This window comes from Halictus rubicundus, chromosome 1 (assembly GCF_050948215.1).
Source record: "Halictus rubicundus isolate RS-2024b chromosome 1, iyHalRubi1_principal, whole genome shotgun sequence".
NCBI lineage: Eukaryota > Metazoa > Arthropoda > Insecta > Hymenoptera > Halictidae > Halictus > Halictus rubicundus.
Window position 1 is genome coordinate 11,226,273 of NC_135149.1, and position 20,766 is coordinate 11,247,038.

Below are 20,766 nucleotides of genomic sequence, written 5' to 3' on the forward strand. Positions count from 1 at the left end.
GACAACGAAGCGAAACAATGGAAACAAACATTTCCAGCGATTGAACCGATTGAAAAAACAATCGAAACATCCCAGCCAGCGAGCACCCAAGCGTCCACGGATCATCTCTGTGCAGCGGCGAGGCTAATAATTTCAGGCTACGCTGAGCACTGCTAATCGTGCGTGCTAGCATAAGCAAGTTGCCCATCTGTCGAGATTCTGAACCCGCTGAAACATCACGAAGAAACGCGGTTAGAGGATACCGTAAGTTCTTGCATAAGCATTCTTCTTCTCCTCCGTGGATATGCGCACGTGCATCTGGAAATCTCGAGGAATCCGTCGACCACCGCGTGGTCAAAGCCAATCCTTGGCCTTAGGGGGGATCAAGGAGAAGGGGAAAGGTCTAAGGGTGTCGAAGGTTGCCGAGGTCAGGAGCAGAGGGACGTAGGGCATGCGTGCGTGTCCGTTGACTTCGGATCCGAAACCGAGAGGATTCGTGTGTCCGCGGCCGATGGGGACGTGTCAAGGGAGTTTAGTGTAGACCGATCAGGCGAGCCGATCACAGGCTGCCTGGCTGACTGCTTGCCCGACTGCCTGCTCGGCTGCCTGACTACTAGCGAGCCTGACTGCCGGCTCGGTCTCGGTCTCTTCTCGTTCAGTCGCTGTCCCGACATCCTGCTCGCAACACGTCCGCGGCCGGTGCCACTCTGCGGCCTCGGAGCCGGAGCCTCTGCACGTTTCTCTCGTCCGATCCTCTAAACTGAGCCTGTGATCCTCTAAACCGATCGGCCTGTGATGCCGCGGGGGACTCGGCCGGGCTCAGCCGCGGCTTTTTTCGGCGCCGGGTAGACCACGTGGAACCCCGAAAAAACAATCGGAGTCTGGCAACTCGATGCTTCACCGTCTCAAAACCTGCCCGGGGCCGCTAATTAAAACCGGTGTATCGGAAGTCGTTAGTGGAACGCCGTTCTTGTGCGAACAGTGATCTTCACGTCGGAATCTCGTGGGTGGATTCACCGAGATTTCCGATAGTGAACAGCGCCGTGACCCAGTGGATCCCGAAATTTGTTGAGTTCCAAGTAAGTGCTCGAATTGGGAATACAGTGGACACACAGAGGACAATCGTTAGAGTCGTTGCGCGACGAGTTTGATTAGTTATCCTTGTCTAGAGCTGTGAGTTGCTTACCCATGAGACCGTGTTCAAGCCAGAAGTGTCGATGACTCGAGACTCCTACCGGTTGATTGAACAACAAGGTTTGTCTTCGAGTCGAGTCACGACCGCGACAAATCTGCCCCGCTGACGTGCCATTGCCACGATGATCCTGCCTAGATCCGTCTGTGGGAACAATTAGCGGAGACCTCGTTCCTCGTAACAGCTCCTAATGGCCGGGTCTCTGCCGGTCAGGTCAGTCCGGCGAGAATGCGACCGTTCGGACTCGCTAATGCCTGTCGATAACCACAATGGGTCCCGAAGAACCTGCTTGTTATTGCCAGTGGAAACAGTGGCTTTGCTTTAGGATTGGTTGCTTCATTCAAATTTTACGATCGGATCCTTCGGAGAATCTTAAATTGGGACTCCTCGTTGAAAATTAATAAAGGTCTACTCTGAGAGGTTCCGGCAAGTGTCAAAGTTCTCAACACTAAACCTACCGTCGCCGGTCAAAATGACCGGTTTGAGACTTTTTATTTTACAATCACTGCTTTCGTGGGAAATGATGAAATAAATATTATAGCATATATTATAATACAAACCGCGCAAAATCTAAATAAATTCAACCTCGTAATTTTTATAAGATAACATGTATCGGTTAATTTTAAGGCTCGGTAAGTAGCTCATTGTAAGTAGTCCATTTGCCTTGTTTCTTTCAATTTTGTGTCAAGGATTTTCCTGGAATTTTTCAAATGTCCGTGAAGTTATTTTACCCTAGTCCCAAATTACTTTGATAGTCTTCGCGGCTCGTGAGGTTGTTTGGAAAGGTTCTGGAAAGTGTAAAGTACTTCAGGTCGAAGACCACATTGCCGCCGGCCTTTACTCGCGTATTTATCTTAATTTTATGCTCAGGTGCTTCGTGGAAATTTTACCGTCTGTGTGTTTAAAACATTTTACCTTTGTCCCAAAATTAAGTCTTTGCAGCATGTTAGACTAGTGGTGAAAGGTTCTGGGAAGCGTTGGATCATTGTCGAAGTTCTTGGTTCGAAGACAATTTTTGGGTAGAGTTTCAACGAGTCGACGAACTCGAATAGACTCGAGCTCATTGTCACTGGCTTGTGTCGCGTTCATTGGCAAGTCCTAGATCGATTAACACAGTTCTTTGGATGGTTATTTCGATTTGATGCTGAGTTTCCTCGCAGAATTTCAATGTGGGGATTGTATGGGTCGAAATAGCTCCATGCCGCTACCAAAGCGATGCTGTTCAAGGTTCTACAGATCACTGTGGAAAGTCTCGGGTCATTTGTTGAGGTTGTTCGGAGCGCGAAGAGAATTTTCGATAGAGTTCAATGAGTCGACGAACTCGGATCGCGGCTCATTGTCGCCAGCTCGTTCCCGTCTTCTTCACAGTAATGAACTAGACGGTGAATGCGGGAACTAGCGTTCTGGAACTGACTTTCGGCTGAAACCGGTTCTTCTCCCGTCTTTCGTCCACGTCCTCGTCCGCGGCGCGTCACTCCGTAGCCTATCCTTCAACGGGACGAACACAACCGGGATTTCGTGGATTCGTAGCCGTGTAATCGCGATTGTCAACAACGACACCGGTCGCCGGCAGCGATAGCGATCCACGGGGACGCGTCTCTAACGGTATCCGGAACAAAATTTTGCAAACGATGTAGGCAATTTCCGCGATTCTCGCGGCGCCTCGATACGGCGAAATCGAAAATTCACGAATTTCCAGGAGAGCGAGGTTTCGTATTTTTCTGCGAATTATCTTCGCCGCGACATATTTCCGACTAATCTTTTTTACGGGTCCGATAAGATTGTGGGCGCGAAGAAACACTATATCTACGGATTGCCTGCCTTTCGACATGCTTTCGTTCGTTCGAGGCCACGATAAATCGTATTAACGGAATCTCCGGTTCTTTCTGTACCGCGCAATCCTGCCGCGATTGTGAGAACGGAAACGCGCGTATGGGTTGCGGCTAGGAAACAATCATGGATGACCATCAGCGGCCTTACACTCGGCCGGGATCATTAATTTACAGTTAACGAGAGCGTTAACCTTCTAATTACCGCCATTAACTTCTACCGGTGCGTCGAGTTTATTTTTCGAATCGTTTCTTTTAATCGGCGATCGAGTAAATTACGCCAGCCCCGAGATTCGATGACTGCCCGCATTCGGATATGTACATCAGCCGGCCGAGAGAACCGGTTTCGCCAAGGGACAATTCCGTCCCTTTGTCTACGCCGATTTAGGGAATAAATATTCGGCCAACCGGCCGCAGAAGGAGTCCCAAGGGAACAGTGATTTTCTCGCATCATTGCCGGCCAGATACCATCGACGAGAGTCCCACTAAAATTCCTGGGAGAGTTTCCCCGGCACGGTTATAACTTGGAGCGAGGAAAACATTTGAGTAGCCACTCTAATGGACGAGATAACGTCCGTCGAGTACCCGAAGTGTCGTTTGAGAGCTGTGCGAGTACACTTCAATTAGTTACGTCGGCGGGAAATTAGTACGCGCGGAATCCTAATGAAACTTCGCCGCGAGCTTGGACACACGGAAAAATATTTAATAAGTAGGTGCCAGTAATTTGTTTCTCGAAGGTGAAAATCATTTATAAAATTGAAGACGAAGGAGTATTTTACGAACACGAGCCCATAATCTACAAACAATTGTAACATGTTTGTAATAACTACAAAGTGTATATCTACAAAGTATTCTTCCACTTAAATATTACTCTCATTCGATAATACTAAATTTACCATATATTAAAAGTGGCTGGTGTGTGTCTTGTCTTATAGAAGTGAGATTTTTATACCAACATGTTCTCCAGTAATTACCTGTACTCGATCATGTTCCACGGAATCGTCTTCATAGTCTTGCGAAACCAAGAATACATATTTACGTAGATTTCGCACAGTTTTTATTTTAATGCGTGCTCGAACGATGAAGTGTTTCATTCCACAGAAGGATCTCTATAATCTTGCGAAGGCATTTGCTTATATTCTTTACAGTTTTTATCACAATGTCTGCTTCAATAATGGAACGTATTCATTCATTCTCCGCAGAAGTATTTGTGAATCTTGCAGAATTTTTACAAGAATACGTGCTTCAATAATGGAACGTATTCATTCATTTCCCACAGCAGCGTCTTTATCATCTCGTAAAACCAAGACCGTAGATCTCGCACGGTTTTGATCACAATACGAGCTTCGATCATTTCCCACGAGAGGGTGTTTATCAATTTAATAATTATAAAATAACTCGTACGTGTAAAGCGGTAATTTAGTGTGAACGATGCGTAGATGCATCTCGAAGGAAAGGTACAGAATATTGTCCGTTGTGCGCCTCGGCACACAGTTTGGAACAATTGGGTAATGCCTCTGGTTAGCAGCACGTGTAGTATATACATTCCTCCGTCTAATTTGCGAAGGTAACAGTAACCGCACGCTTAATTCACTGAGAACGTCTTATAACGGCGTGTCGGGCTGTTGCTTATGGCTGTACAAACAGCATTGTGCCTTTCGACTCTGAGAGTTTCTGGGGTCGCTTCGTGCGCGTTATCAATAGACTGTGGATTCGATGTATTTTTTATTTTAAATTTGATTAATGATGTTAGGGAACAAATGCATGTTTCATTCTTTCGGAATTGGTGCAGAACATTTGTATTTCGCGTGAAGATTCGCGGTCTAGTTATCAACCGTACAGAAAATAAAAAAGCACGTCGTGTCAATAAACGTGACAACCACGTGGATGCGCTGTTCGATAGCCCCAATTGAATCAGTTTTATTGCGCGACATGCCGAACATTTCGATCGTCGCGATCGATAATTGAACAATACGCATCGTTGAGAACGCGTCTGTTGAATTCGAACGGTGACGCGTCGATTTATCGATTGCGAAATAAACGCTCGACCAATCGACGAAGAACAAACCCTCGCCGAATATTAATCGCTGACGTACTACCGTGTCTCTTAGCACGTGTGCGACCTCAAGCCTTCCGAGGAGCCACTCGCAGATATTGATCGTATCAATTTTTGTCGGCGAATCGTCGATCGGCTCGCATCGTTATCAAACACTCTCTTGTGTTCCTTTCAGATTAACATGGACACTAGACACGTCAGTTGTTCGAAAACTCCCGGACAGTTTACCAGCAAGCTCCGCAGAATGCAGTCGCCGGGACTACCGAAAGGATTCGATGTAAGTTCTAGCCACGATCAATATTCCTGTTTTACGTCATAAGTAAATATAATCCGCCGCTGATAAAACGCAACCGGGACTCGTTCGATTCAGTCAACTCTCTCTCTCTTGTAAAAGCAAATGGCTGGACAAATAACGATCGTCTTTGTAGTCTTGCCGAGAAACGACGAAAAACACACAGACAAAGTTTGTACTTTAAACGGCAAACAGCCTTGGATCAAGGTCCAGCGGAGGCTGGAGAGGAGTCGCTTTGGGCACCTAACTCGGTCATGACGGTGTACCTTCTTTGTCGAGCCAAGAAACTCTTTAAAATAATAGTCGCCTTTCCTGAGCCTTTCTGCTTGTTACCACGCGTGGACAATGGCTTATTGAGAATATTTTATGATCCGCATACAATAGGTGACATTGTGGAATCTGCACAATGGATGTACTATTCGCCAGGAACAGTTTAACGATTTTTATGGTTGCGTTTAGTGGCATATCGGTCGGAAGACCTTTGACGAATTTGCAATTTGATTCTGATAGATTCTGAAAGAGTTCCATTCTTCCAGTTTCTCCAGAAAAGGCAGAAAGCCGAAGGAAGCGAAACAACCCAAAGAGTCGCTTAAAAGTAAATCTTTTATACGTATGTTTCTAAAAGTTTCACTTGCAATATGTAAAGAGGAAGGTTCAAACAATATTTTCGCATACTTTTCTCACGTAATTGATTCGAACAAAAACTGAAAAATGTATCAACTTGTCCCGGTCTCCCCTACTGTATTATGAGCGCCACGGTTGATTCTATCGATCGGAATAATTTCCACTTTCTGCCCACTTAAACTTTCCATTCTCGTGAGAAATGATTAACGCACGATGTTTTTGGTCCGCAGGTCTAATCGGAGCCCGCGCTCATTTCCAGCGGGAGCAATGGGCCCGGTCGAATTCCCGGGAATTTCGCGAATTAGCACAATCGAATCGTTGCAGACGACGTCGGCGATCGTTAGAAAGATGACGATGAACCCAGCCGGTGGTCCAGGGACCCCGGAAGAGTACCAATGGAGGAGGTGACGTATCACCCAGTGATGCGTAAACGACGTGGATTGGCCAGCGCCGTTCTGGGCCTGATAGTGGGCCTTCTCCTAGGTTTGCTGATCCAAAGTTTCCGAATCCTGTCGTCCAGCCATCAGCAACGGGTCAACGTTTACGCGTCCTCGATGGCCGGGCCACGCATCATCTCGAGGCCATTGTCGACGAGAAACATTAACAGACTGACGGACGACGAGCAGATAAACAGTTCATCGACGAGCCTGGTATTCGTGGGCGTGATGACGGCCAGCAAGTACCTAGACACGAGAGCCAAGGCCGTGTACGAGACCTGGGGTAAGGACCTTCCAGGTAAAATTGCCTTTTTCTCGTCGGAGAGCTCCACGGTGCCGGAGAACTGTCCCGATCTGCCATTGGTGGCCCTGCCGCGAGTCGACGACACCTATCCGCCCCAGAAGAAGTCGTTCATGATGCTCCAGTACATGTGGAACAATTTCGGCGACCGTTTCGAGTGGTTCCTCAGGGCCGACGATGACGTCTACGTGAGGACAGATCGTCTCGAGAAACTTCTGCGATCTGTCAACTCGAGGAGGGCCATGTACATCGGTCAAGCTGGCAGAGGGAACTCCGAGGAATTCGGCTTGCTATCCTTAGAGTACGACGAGAACTTCTGCATGGGCGGGCCTGGCGTTATTCTCTCCAGGGAGACCTTGAAGAGGATCGTGCCGCACATCAAGTACTGCCTGAGACATCTGTACACCACGCACGAGGATGTCGAGCTGGGGAGGTGCGTGCAGAAGTACGCCGGCATACCTTGCACCTGGAGCTACGAGGTAACACCCTCTTATCAATTAGTGCATGTTAACTTTGCCGGCTTCAGGAGACGCGGGACTATTGGGCGGCTGGGATCAATCGTTACCGGTAAACACAATGGCACGTTGTGTTGTGAAAGTGTAGTTTCCAAGATCACACAGACAAACTTGAAGGTCATGTTTTCTCTACGGATATGACTCAAAGCACCTCTAAACGACTTTTACACGATTCTTTGTATAGCTAAAATCAATGGTTGCTTTTAGGTAGCTAAACACAACGGCACGCTGTGCTTAAAAGTGTAGTATCAAGATAAACAAGTTCGACACGATGTTTGCACAAACGGATGACTTGAAACATCTGCAAACGACTTCGACACAATTGTTGGCCAATACAGGACTCTTACTGCAATTCGATCTTCGTCATCTTTGTCTCTTTTCTCCGCTTATGAGTCCGGATTCGTGGATATGTATCTAGGTGTGGTGCTAGTACCGTATCTCGGATTCTTCGCTCAACGATGCACTCGGTTGCATTCAGTTCTGTAACTTCCATAAGTATTCAAATATTTTAATGAAATTTAAAAAAACAAAATGTTCTACAGAGTACAAATCTAAGCTCAATTTCATTCTCTTGGAAAGCGAATGAGAGGGGAATAGGAGTACACGGGAGGAAATTAGGCGAGTACCGGAGCAAACTTTTTCAGATTCGCTCTTGTCAAACTTATTTCGTAGGTCTATTCTTTCCGCGTACGTGTCCCTGCATTGTCCAGCTGCTTCGCGTGTCCCGCTGTCGTTCACATAACATTAAATCTATTTTCGCTCGTCCTCTTTTACTGTCTCGTTCTCTCCCCATACGTATTTCTTTAGCTCTCCCTTTCTCTCTTCTCTCTCTCTCTTCGTTTCTCTCTCTTTCTCTGTCCACGTGCACACACAGTCGCGTAAGTTACACGGCACATGTAATTTGTTGATCGACACAAGCTCACGGTTCATTAGAACGCCGGGCTATCCCACAGAACGCAACACGTACGCGTTACCGCTTTCTACACGTTCGAGTTACCTGATGAGCGATGCATCGGAGGAATCTCCGTTCCGGGTAACGGTGACTTGTCGAGGAATCCCACTATACATCGCGTGCAAATAAACAATCTTCGTTCCTTACGATCGTTCTGCTCATTTTTCTCCCGAGGATGTTTTCGAGTTTAACGCCTCGCCTATGAATAGACGCGCCGCTCCGTCGAAAACCGTTTGGCTAATTAACACGCTACACGCTCCTGTGGCTTGCAGACCCATCCTGACATTACTGCTAGAACTGTTCGGAAATGTTCACTATTCAATGTTAAACCGTGTCACGATCACAGTTTGCTGAGATATAAATTTTCAACTTGTTCTGTAATGGATCATTATGCATCCTCTTGGTAATCATAACCAGACTGAGGAGATCTTTGCGCAAGATAAACAGCATCGATCGCAGGAAATAGAAACCAAATAGAAAGGTCGTTCTTTCTTTAACCTTTCCTTTTCGTTCTTTCTTTCGCCTTTCAGAAACTATGCGCTTTCTACTTGGCTCGACGAACATTCTTATGACAAAAAAAGAATTCTATGCGCTCTCTGCTTCTCACGATGTATGTAGAAAATTCATTCATTTTACACAAAGATCCGCAGTCCATGTAACCCGACGCCACGACGTCCAGCAATGCCTTTCGCAGTGTAATAAATATTCTAATCATGGTTCCTGGAACGATTAATTCGAATAATATGGGGCGTGTTCGAGCGACTGGAACGGAAGCTGACCGGAAAATAGTTCTGTCGAGGATCGTGTCGAACAGTTCGAAGCGCAGGTCGGTGCGATGCGACAGATTTAAATACGCGGGCTACACATCTGCATGGTATACGGGGTACGTTATCATTGAGTTAACCCGGAAGGTACAATGCACAGATGAGGATGTTAGTCGTTAAGTACAAGCGAATAGTACCCTGCTAACCCAATGACCAGATCGAGTGATTCTCCTCCATCTTGACACTCGGAGTTCCGCGGTGGAGCTGTTAGGCAGCAGCAATTTGCAGCACGAAGTGCATGAATCTACGTTTAGACCTCCTTGGAATAATTTAATCGAACTGCACGCTGGTGTGCGCTCAATGTTGCGCGACGGTGCACGCTCGCTATTATGTCACATCGCCGGCGATGGCGTGGCCCGAAACACGATCCAATCAAAAGGATTGTTGTGGATTGAGGAAATCCTAATAAAACCGGGCCTGAACGAAAAAAAATCGCCCCTTCCCTCCCCCCTGAAAAAAATTGATCCACGAATGGGCGCATCGTTGCCAAGGATTTCGTGGATAATGAGAAGAAAAAAAGAGAGGGAAAGAGAACATTCGTCGAACGCGAACGCCAAAGAGAATGTGGCTGCACTTCGGTTGCACCGAAGTGTCTTGCACCGCGTGCATCCCATTGAAACGGCTTTCGTTTGAAAGGTAAAACGCACGGTGGAGGATGTCACTCGTTAGATACGAACAAATCGTACCCTGCTAACCTACTGCCACTCCATTCATTCCCGTCTTGACACTCGACGTAAGGTCGAAACACTTAATAGCTCTACCGCTGCGACGTGCAACCGTGAAACGCGATCGATAGAAATACTTAACAGTTTGCTCGCAATTTTTCGCATGTTTCGCGCGCAACGTCCGATCGATCAAGGTATCGGATTTTGTGATTCCCTTATCGGCTTGCGACATCGTGCACACGTTCTACCGTGATCGAACCGCACGATGTTCGCACGATCGAGAAGATCCGGTACGGAACACACGGACGAGCACCGCACGTTTTCGATTACAGACGCGTAAATAGCAAAAATAAACCGCCAAGGGAAACGGTCGCATGAGACATGAGCAAGCGAGACGCAACGTTGCTCGAACGATTCTGTGTGTAACTGGAGAACACCACACCCACTTGGTCTCACGGCTTGATTAACACCCGTTCTGCCGGGGCCGGTGTTTCACCAAGATGCGTCTACGCGTTCCTGATAGCAATAATTATTGGCCGTACGCGGGCAGGAAGTTCATACTTTAACCTTAACTCCGGTTCTGTTTGCGCCAATTACCGTCTGTCAAGGCTCGCCTGTGTGTACCGCTCGCGAAATTTCCATAGTTCCACGCAATGCTCCTTTGCAGCGTCAGGTACTTTAGACAAGTTGCGTGGGTTCCATTGGGATGCCAGTATTACATCATTATTATATCAGTATTGCATTACGTTAACGTAGATTGCACTCGTGACAAAAATTAGTAGATCAAATGCAGGACAGTAGACACATATTTCAAGAATTTAACAATATTGCTGTTGAAATTTATCTCATAAATATAGAACAAAATTAATCTGTTATTTCTTTAGAAGGAAGGATCGTTTGAATCGGCTTTTGACCTGTATATGCATACATTGTATTTACAGTCAATATACATTGTATGTTGTCCCCGGCATGGGATCCTCAATCCTCAGTTGCTCCTATAGGACTGTTGCTCCTCTGTTTTCGATCTCTTCTGTTTCATTCGCGACGTTTCTTTCGAAGTGTAAAGATGTGTCTGACAACGTGATTTTAGAGAAGCTATGAAAATATAAATTCTATTTCGTATTCAATAATAGAGTGTGGTTTTATTATATAGCCATATCCCAATAATTGCTCTATTATCTTCAACTCGTGATTCTAGAAATTCGAACGATTCTACGATATCATTTTTCTTCATATTCTTTTTCATATAATCCACATCCTTAATACTTGTATATGTATTTGAGCTTTCTCTTCTCGACTTAATCATTTTTCTTCTTGGCATATCTTCGATCGTTATTTCTTACACAGCTAGGAATGAAAGAGAAGGGAACTAGAACTGTGATGGTTTTACTTAAAATTGCAATATGAAGTCAAGCATTGCAGCAATAATTATAAGTAGCCTGCCTGCGGATCTTTATGCATTATAAAAATTGTTCGGATTCATTGCAAGAACCAGAAGACCGATTAATTTTTTACTTTCGTGATCTGAATAAATGGAGAATAATATATCGACGTCCTTAGACCGTTTTAATTTCTTTCCTGTCTTAAATTGTACTCGTTTTTGCCATAAATCTAATTGTAAGCAACGCAATAACCAAGAAAGATAAAGGAAGAATTCAAACCCAGAACCACGGGCGATCGGCTATCCTAATCGTTAATTACAGCTCCAAAATCTCAATCACTGACCTAATAGGATAGATGGCAAAGCTTTTAGCAGAACTATAAATATTTCACTGCGCTCGTTCGTAGCGAATCAATTCGACCAGTGGCAAACGTTTCTTCAATTAGAAGCTTAATAAAGAATATGAATCGGAGTGCATTTTAATTAAATACGGACGGGGGAACGGATTCGACGAGGATGTCGTAATCCAATGGTCATTAATGTCCGTCTTCTTAGTCTTAATTGCACGCCGGCGATACGAACATGCATCGGATGCTTTCACTGTTGCAGATGCAGTCCATTCTCTATCACAACAGCAGCGGGGCGCAGGCGTTCACCGGAAACTTGAAGAAAAAAGAAGTACACCGTGCCATTACTTTGCATCCTGTCAAAAGCCCGCCACATATGTACCGGCTGCACAATTACATGAGGGTAGGTAACCACTTCGCGTAATATTACCTGCAATCAACTCCTATCGGTGTGGCGCAATAGGTGCTATTTCCATTGCAGGCTCTTCGTATACAGGACTTGCAACAGGAAAGGCTGAATCTGCACAGAGACATTTACACCATGGCGAAGCAGCTAGGCATGGCCGTCGAGAACTTGAAGAGCTTTGAAATAGCTGACGGCGTGCCGCTGTTTCCGGTTGATCCTCATTCGATGGAGTACCCCGGGGACACGGAAATATTGGGTAATTGTCAATTGGTTCTGCAAAATCATCGTTCGTTGATGACGAGCTTCGGTTTCTGTACTTAACAATTATTCTTTCGAGATCTGCTTGCAAGAGAAGATTGATAGGAGTTACATTAGACTGTAGATTTTACGCGAAAGAGTAAAAGTTTTTAACGAGTTTCGAAATATTGTTGGATTAGTTTCAACCGATTGAAATTATTATGAGAGGACAGTGCAGACAATTTTTATTTCACACAAAAATTTGCACTTTAGCAATTATACAACTCTGCGAAAGTATTTTAGTACGAATGGATCTATTCTCAAGCATGTAACAGTTTTTTAACTCATTTCTATCATAAATGCGCACAATCATTGTTTTCAAATATTCGAGGCAAGAGAAAAATCATGTTTTCAAACAGTCCCCAACTCGTTCTGTTTAAGGCTAATCACCCCTCAGTTTCTTAATTTAATTAATGCTTGGGCTTCGAATTAACAGAATTGATAAAAAATTAACGTACTAGAGAGACTGTTAGAAAATGTTTTGTTGATTGGTGCCAGTAGATTGAGCAAATTCTGTGGATTGAGCGAGCTAATTGCATAATATCGTCCACATAGCTGGCAATTAATCCGTTCGCGTATCCAGCACGAAAATGAGAGTTAGCAGAATCGATAGAGAGAAGGTTGATCTCGTCCTTGCGAATCGCTCTCGAATAACGCAGACGTCTGCGCTGGGATGTCACTGGGACATCGTCGTCGGTTTCAAGAACAATCGCGTTTCCGTGGATGTGCGTTATTAATAGAGCCACTTAAAATGATTAACTCGTGCGAATTGATCGAGCCCGGGCCGACTAAGCGGCGCTGAAACGACGTACATACACCGGGACGATTCGTTTCAGCCCATCAACGGTTACGATCGGAATTTCGATCGTGATTCGACTCATTTCCATTTTCTGCAGTTAGCACCGTGATCGCTCTCGACGTGTAATAGCACGATCACTGGATAAAGTGGTACACCGCGTTATATCCGTGGCGGGACGATCGAATATTATCCTTTGACGATTCTCTAGATTTTCCAATTCAATCCGGCACCCTTCAGGAAAATCGTCGAAAATTAACATTTTTATTGTGGAACGCAAAAATTGTTTTCTTAGTCCAACAGACTCGTTTTCTAACTCAGTAAAGCGGAGCCCGAACAAAACCGTGAACAACTGAAATTCTTATTCTGGAAAGTAATAAGTCGGAATGCTAGCAATTTAGGTTTATCTGATTTATTTGCATAGTCCATTGGATTTAGTTTCCAATCCGATCCAGCACGGTTTAATAAAACCGTTAAAGGCAAAATCATTAGTTCCGAGCAGCGAAAATTGGGGACGCCTAGCGACGTTTCTCTATTCCGTCCGCATCGGCGATCCATCGCATGGGCTTGCTATGGTTTAGCATATTATAGCCAGTGTGACGTGGCATTGAAGACGAAATCGACATTGGAAATAATTAGCATGAATTGCCGCAGGTGTTCCGACGGGACTGCAATCGTTCAAGCCGTCGACCAGCCGCGACGTAATTCCATGGGATTTTCTCTCCCGGTCGGAGTACAGTTTAGCGGACTCGAATCCCCGTAGGAGGATCCACAGCGACATAAAGGAGGGTCTGGAGGACATCACGCGCGAAGTAATGGCCTCCATAAACGCATGCTCGCGGCAACGTGGCCGCGTCGTCGAGGAAAGGTCGGCCCTATACGGATACAGACGGGTGGATTCTTATGGCGCCGACACGATACTGGATCTTCTGCTGGTGTACCGGAAGTACCGGGGCCGAAAGGTCACGCTGCCAGTTAGGAGACACGTATACCTCCACCAGCACTTCACCGGTACCATTTTACACCAAAACCATACATCCTGAATCGCTAAAAGCGACTAGGACACTTCCTCTTTTCCTCTCTGCTCGCAAGACTAAGAAATACACAAGCTGTTCAATGCAAAAGCGGTGTAAATCAACGACAAACTAACACCCTCCATAAATTGTTTTAATATATTCGAAAGGAGGTACGATCGGACGTTTGAACAAGGAAGCTGAGCGGAAAAAACAAATGCTTCCGTTATCCAATAATGTTGATTTGCACCATGTTTGCGTCGCGGAAATCTTTTCCGAATCACTATGAAAGGATATACTATGGTAGGGCACCCAGCGACAACACACTCTCATTTCTCTTTTTCCGCTTCCAGGACTGGAAATACGGGAAACAGTGGACGGGGAGGAGGTGGATGAGACTAAAAGACATCTAGAAAACGACAAGCCGCTGCAGAACATATTCCGCGGTGGTTTCCTGAACCTGAATTTCAACTCCGAGGAGGAGGATCCGGTCAGAAGCAAGCCGATCCACTTCGTGCTTCCCTTGGCCGGCAGGCACGAAGTTTTCCAAAGGTTCCTACAAAATTACGAGGAGATCTGCTTGACCAGCGACCAGAGGACGGCTCTGCTGGTCGTCCTCTATCGCCACAAAACCGAGAACACCTTCAATCGAACAATAGATCTGATCGAGCAACTAAAGTACAAGTATAGGAGCGCTAGGATCGACATTCTGCCCGCTTCAGGATCGTTTTCCAGGGCGAGGGCGCTCGATCTAGCAGCCTCGAGGTTGGACAATGACGATCTGATGTTCTTCGTTGATGTGGACATCGTTTTCACCGAGCCCGCGCTGTATAGGATAAAAGCGAACACTCTTTTAGGCAAACAGATCTATTTCCCCGTGGTGTTTAGTCAGTACGATCCGAAAATCGTAGGTGGAAAGGGACGGGACGCGTTTGCTATTGACGAGACTTCCGGTTACTGGAGGCAATTCGGTTTCGGTATAGTCTCGCTGTACAAACAGGACTATCGTACTGTAGGCGGCTTTGATCTGTCCATTCAAGGTTGGGGCAAGGAGGACGTGGAGTTCTTCGAGAAAGCCGTGAAGTCTAGCATCAAGATCTTCCGAGCTGCTGATAGAGGACTCGTTCACGTGTATCACGAGGTCGAGTGCAGCAAGGACCTTTCGGACGTGCAATTGTCCATGTGCTTGGGCACCAAGGCCGACACTTATGCTGGGATGGAGACTCTAGCTAAAATGATCTACCAAAATCCTGACATCCTACGATTCGCCAAAGCGAAAAGAGCGAACCTAACGAATTCTGCCGGTTGAAGAAATGGCTGACAGTGGATCCCATTACCCCCGTCGATAAGGAAGGAATTCCGACTTCCAAGTGCATGAACGTTTTTGAAGAATTAGGACATTTTGTACATACACGGTGTGATTGTGGTACCTTGTGTACCGGATATTTAAGAGTGACATGAATTCACCAAAGCCATTGCTGTATAAGATTAAGAACGTGATCACGCTCGTAATGGTAGCTTGCTGTACCGGTAAAACAGTCCGCAAAAAATCGAGTTGAACAACCGATTCCATTTAATTGCGAACGATTATGTTACTGTAATATTGTAAGATACGGACCCGCGACTGATGGCGTACGAGATTTTATTGATATTCTGTGTGTTAATGATTTCAGCATTATTCTCGCTAGAAACGTGACACACCGCTTTCAGATTATTTCTAGTGACGAACGCCTCTCTTGCTCGCGACGGAGAGTCCATTATTAATTTTTATCGATTACTATAGTCACGCGCGTGTTCATCTCTCTCGCGATATTTCGGATTTTACCAAAAAGAAAAGAAAAAAAAAATGGTACAGAAGTTTCAGCGCGAGAGAACCGCGAACAAGACGATTCGAGATGCCAATACTCCTAAGAACGCTCCGCTGAATCAGTTGTGTAAGTACATGTGATATTATCGTGCCTTGTATAGACTTTTATTTGTGAGTTTTATGTACTGCCTATTTTATCGTACCTATTTGTACCTACACGCGACCAGTTGTGAAAATCCGGCGCGCGAGCACACCATCCACTTGCATAATCGTTTATGCAATTCTCGCTCGCCGAGATGCTTCGACATTTCATCGAATTCCAAATAAAATTTCTCTATTGAATAATCGCGTTGCGTCAATTGCTGCGTCTCGGAACAAACGTGTCCCCTAATGCTCGTCAACCGATTCGAGCCGCCATCTTCCCCGCGGTTCTTTCGCCGAAAACAGTCCTATCGGACTGTTTCTAGCAAACAGGCAGAACGGATCGCGCGCTCTACTAGCGTGTATTAAAAAGAACACGCTTATGGGTACACTTCATAAATCCACCTGCGCAAACGTTCGCCATATTTCCCGCGGTAGAAAGTGTCTTCGGCTTATAAGGTCCAGGCTCAAGGTCCCTTTAAGGATCGTGTCGAAAGTATCCAATTAATCGATGATAGCAATTAACCGATATTCCCGCGAATCTTTCCTCAACGTCGTCTTTCCTCATCCTCTTGCTTTCCTTTTCGGAAAATCCTCAACACGAAGAGAGCAGACACTCAGATTAGCTACAATTGGCGTTAAAGGGAAGAGAGCATTCGTACCTCACGCTTCTCTTTGCGGTCTCTGTCAACGCGTCGCAGCACGATCGAAGCTCCGATTGTAACAAACCTAGGAACGCAAGATGCATGAATGGCCAGGCCCGTGACCAACTACGACTCGTAGGAAGTCATAATTTATCGCTCAAGCTCAAGGCCGGTGCATATCGTTCGCCACAATCGTGCCGGACTCCGACCAAGCGAGTCGTCACTCGCATTTCGCAACGATTTGACCGCGAACGCGTTCTGCACGACAATCGGTCGCGTCTCTCATTTTTGGCGACACTTCTTCTATCACAGGGACGATCGGCGATCGAACTGGATCGAAATGAGACCGCTATTGGTCCTGCTGGGACTGACGGTCCTGCTAACAGCAGCTCAGATCGAGGGAAAGATCCTGGAAGAGTGTGATGCTGTTAGAGAGCTGCAAAGAGCCGGAATTTCAAGGAGTCTGATCAGTAACTGGATCTGTCTGATGGAGAACGAGAGCGGATTGAACACTCAGCTTGTTAGCGGACCATACACAGCATCCAGCTATAGTTATGGAGTCTTCCAGATCAACAGCGCGAAATGGTGCTCCAGAGGACACGCCGGAGGCATCTGCAACAAACGTTGCGAGGATTTTGCGAACGATGATATCCAAGATGACATCACCTGCGCTAAGATGATCTACGATCGAGAGGGATTCAAAGCGTGGAACGGCTGGCTGAAGAAGTGCAAGAACAAACCTCTGCCTAACATTTCCAACTGTTTCCGATAGGAACGCGATCTTGAGCTCGGTTGATGATGATGATCACGACGATGATGGTGCGATTTCATACCCGGTTTCTGTGAATCTCAGTGCAAATAATTCTCTTAGCCATGGCAATGATATGTACAAGTTTCTATTTTCGTATGTTTTTACATAAAATATATCCTGTTTTTACCAGAACTATTCTCTAAATTTTATTCAGTTCTACTATACATTCTCTTTCGAAATGTGAAGGGTGTTTGTTTAATTTTAGAACGATCTTGTAGTTTAAGCTGACTGTTGGGAAATTAGTATTCACATTTTATCTGTTTCTATCTGGTCGACGCAATTTCATTCAAGGACGCTTGTTAGTCCTCGTCCTCCCACACCATAGCTGACAAGGTAAGTTTAACAATAGCACAGCATAGTTCAAGCACCAGCGATTAACAATCCCAAACGATATGTATCATTGTACAATTAAACGCGAAAAAATGTTAAGGTTCGCAAATTCAGAAACAGTTCAGTACTATTAGGAACTGAAAAGAGGGGAATCTCTCGCTCGGCACGCCTATCCCCCCCTCCCCACCCATCGATCGTTCCATAGTCCCAATATTTAGGCCGGGCCTGGGCAACTTGCGGCTCACGAGCCACAGACGACTACTCTCCCTACTTTTTTCTGGGTCCCCCACCAAATTCGCACACATTCGCAGTTACGCGAGGTCGCAAGACAAAGCACGATAAGGGCAATATGAAATAGTTAATAGTGGGGGACCGGTACGCTGGTAGTGGGAGTCAGTGAAGCGACAGCGGGGAAGAAGTTGCCTGGGCCTGGTTTAGGCTTTGATGGCACACTTAGCCCGCTTAGCCAATGCTTCGCTGGAGCCGAAAATACGTGTAACTCGGGGCATGCCATTCCGCATTCCTTTCCAGTGACCTTTCTTCAGTTCCCAACAATGTCCGGTTTCTATCTTCCAAAATTTCAACCTCCGTAGCGGCCCCAAGCCGCTCGCAACACATCCAGTATCACTCAAATGTGCACGGTGGCAAATCAGCATTTAGATTTTATCTGATTCTATCCAATGGAACAGACAAAGTGAGCCTCCGTCGTCGACTGAATTCGACAGCTGACAACGTAAGTTCAACAATCGCACAACATAGTTACAGCTTAAACGATTAACAATCCCGCGCCGCAGAATTAAAAAATCAGAAACCAATAGGATTGCAGGGTTCGCAAATTCGCAAACAGATCCCATTCCTCCAAAATCTGAACATTCGCGCCCAAGCCACCCACAACATCCGTTATCACTCCCTCATTCATCGACTTGTCATTATCATTTATCGAGAGATACCGCTCTTCAGATAATCATTGTTTCCAGCGTCCCGAAAGAAGCGACCTTCGAAAGATCTTAGAAAGCTGCAGTGTGAAAAAGGGACCATATCGGAGCGGCAATGCTTCCTCAAGCTGAACGATAATTAGCCGCTCGAGGTTATCGCGTGGCGTGCAGTGCGACGACGCCAGGAGGCAAAGAAAAACGTCACACGTTTAATCGCGAACACGCGTCGCAATTGTGTGCCGCAACAGTTAGGCGCGAAGCCTCGCCGTGTCTATTGCCAGCGAAAAACCGTGCGAGAGGAAATGAAGACGTTTTGGCTGATCGCGACTGCAGCGGCAGCACTGTCGTTGCTTGGACAGGTGCACGCTAGGATCCTGACGGACTGCGAGGCGACGCACGAGCTTCAACGTGCCGGCATCTCCAGGACCTTCGTTAGCAGCTGGATCTGCCTGATGCAGAGCGAGAGCGGCATGAACACCAGACTGATCACCGGCCCGAAGACAGCTTCCAGCTTCAGCTTTGGCATTTTTCAAATCAACAGCGCGAAATGGTGCTCCAGAGGACACGCAGGAGGTATCTGTAACAAACGCTGCGAGAGCTTCGCCGACGACGACATCCAGGATGACATAGTCTGCGCCAACACCATCATGGAGAGGGAGGGGTTCAAGGCCTGGAACGGCTGGCTGAAGAATTGCAAGAATAAGCCGCTACCTAACATCTCCAAATGCAGACGATAAGGATCACTGTGATATCAAAACTCTTTGAGGTAGAAGATTCGCCTCGGGAAGCTAATTATTATATCAAAGTCTTCTATGAAAACAAAAATTTAAATATATATATATATATATATACTGATCTTTTGTTACTACGGCGATTCAATTATTTGTTTGCAAATCCAGGAATTAAATACATGGACTCAAAGTCGTAGATCTGACGACAGCACTTCTCAAAGGGTTAACGTGTTCGCTACCAGCGGTGGTTTCGCTGTCCTTGTTGAAATGTTTTATTAAATGCAACTTCCTTCAGGAAACGTTCGATCAATTCACCAGAAAAAAGGCGTGGGTTCTCTGAGTATTGTGTACTATGACTTCATACAACAAAGTGTATAAAATTAATTTGTCTCTCGGTAGATTGCCAGATTGTGTTTTAAAGAACTTTGGGTGGTTTTGAGATTTTTGTGCGATACGTAGTTGCTGTCGAATCGTCACAGGTGATTAATTATGCCTGCCGATTGACTTTGCTAATGCTATGAACGCTTAATATACGTGAGGTCTTCGAGGAAGCATGACTCGAGGAATGACTGATGCGATAAAGTGTCTGCGAGTTCAAGGCTCGAGCTCGGGTTGATAGCAACAATAAAAATGTCCAGACGATTTTGTTCCTGGCACCTGTACGTTCGTTTTACATGTTTGCCTACCGGAAGCCCATTCACTCTTTAACTGCGGAAGACTATTGACATTCTCTTCGGCACACATATTCACGCTTTTATTAAATAATTGAGTCTTAAACGTCCGTAAACGTTCCGATACTCAACGACAACAATAACACGTTCCTGATAATGCGATTGTTACTTTCGCCGCAGCGGTAATTGAATTGTTTTAGCTACCCGGAACGATTACTATGCGAACACAGCGAATCGCTTATGGCTCTAGAGAGCACCGGTAGGAAAATAATTGTATCGAAAAGCAGCTTGGAAATTTTGTATCATATAACAATCATGGACGAAATGATTGGATCGTGTTCCTCGGGCCAGCATGATCGAAACGGTCGCTGCTCTTCAAGAATTTCTTGGGAAATCTTCAGCTGTGAATCATAGGTTTTTAAAAATTCGGGGGTAACTTCGTTTCGACACTGTGATCGAGGCCAGATTGTCTTTCGAGTAGCTGTTCGAGTGGTTGTTTATGGATCACAGGGAGCAATCATGGTCTGTATCAATTGGTTTTATAGACCGCAATGATATCGGATAAAGTTGTGTCGCTATCTGACTCGGTGTCGAGCGTATCAATTCGGATTATGCAACGAAGCTGTCCGCGGTTGAAACACTTGCGGGGAGAGCACGGTTTCAAAACAATAGAAACAACGATGGGGAACCGAGTGGGGCCGGTCTCTGCGTTCGGAATTTTAACAGACAGCACAATGTCCACCATTCGAAGCGATAAGTTCGCATGCATATTCGCCGATTATAATATTCG

The 20,766-nt window shown here is 45.8% G+C and overlaps 2 protein-coding genes across 3 annotated transcripts; both read left to right on the plus strand.

Annotated features, from left to right (window-relative positions):
- Nucleotides 1-511: 511 nt before the first annotated feature.
- Nucleotides 512-16,057, plus strand: Chsy (Chondroitin sulfate synthase). Of its 2 annotated transcripts, XM_076787379.1 has the most exons (8): nt 512-1,058; nt 5,232-5,333; nt 6,203-6,376; nt 6,456-7,189; nt 11,657-11,797; nt 11,876-12,056; nt 13,548-13,904; nt 14,260-16,057. In XM_076787379.1, exons 4-8 carry the CDS (start codon nt 6,527-6,529, stop codon nt 15,213-15,215), a joined length of 2,298 nt encoding a protein of 765 aa, XP_076643494.1. In that variant the 5' UTR covers nt 512-1,058; nt 5,232-5,333; nt 6,203-6,376; nt 6,456-6,526; the 3' UTR covers nt 15,216-16,057. The 2 variants fall into 2 exon arrangements, with proteins under 2 accessions (XP_076643494.1, XP_076643485.1); XM_076787370.1 differs by having other exon boundaries at nt 6,203-7,189.
- A 702-nt stretch (nt 16,058-16,759) lies between these two features.
- On the plus strand, nt 16,760-19,947 carry LOC143353284 (uncharacterized). Its single transcript, XM_076786522.1, is given in 4 exon segments — nt 16,760-17,260; nt 17,262-17,415; nt 17,613-17,642; nt 18,718-19,947. Coding segments are annotated over 4 exon segments (1,200 nt in total). The 5' UTR covers nt 16,760-16,838; the 3' UTR covers nt 19,312-19,947.
- Nucleotides 19,948-20,766: the final 819 nt, after the last annotated feature.

Coding starts and splice junctions, on each gene's coding strand:
- Chsy (XM_076787370.1), top strand. CDS start 6,368: ATGGAGGAGGTGACGTATCACCCAGTGATGCGTAAACGACGTGGATTG. Junction 7,190..11,656: donor CTTGCACCTGGAGCTACGAG/GTAACACCCTCT, acceptor TCACTGTTGCAG/ATGCAGTCCATTCTCTATCA. Junction 11,798..11,875: donor GGCTGCACAATTACATGAGG/GTAGGTAACCAC, acceptor TTTCCATTGCAG/GCTCTTCGTATACAGGACTT.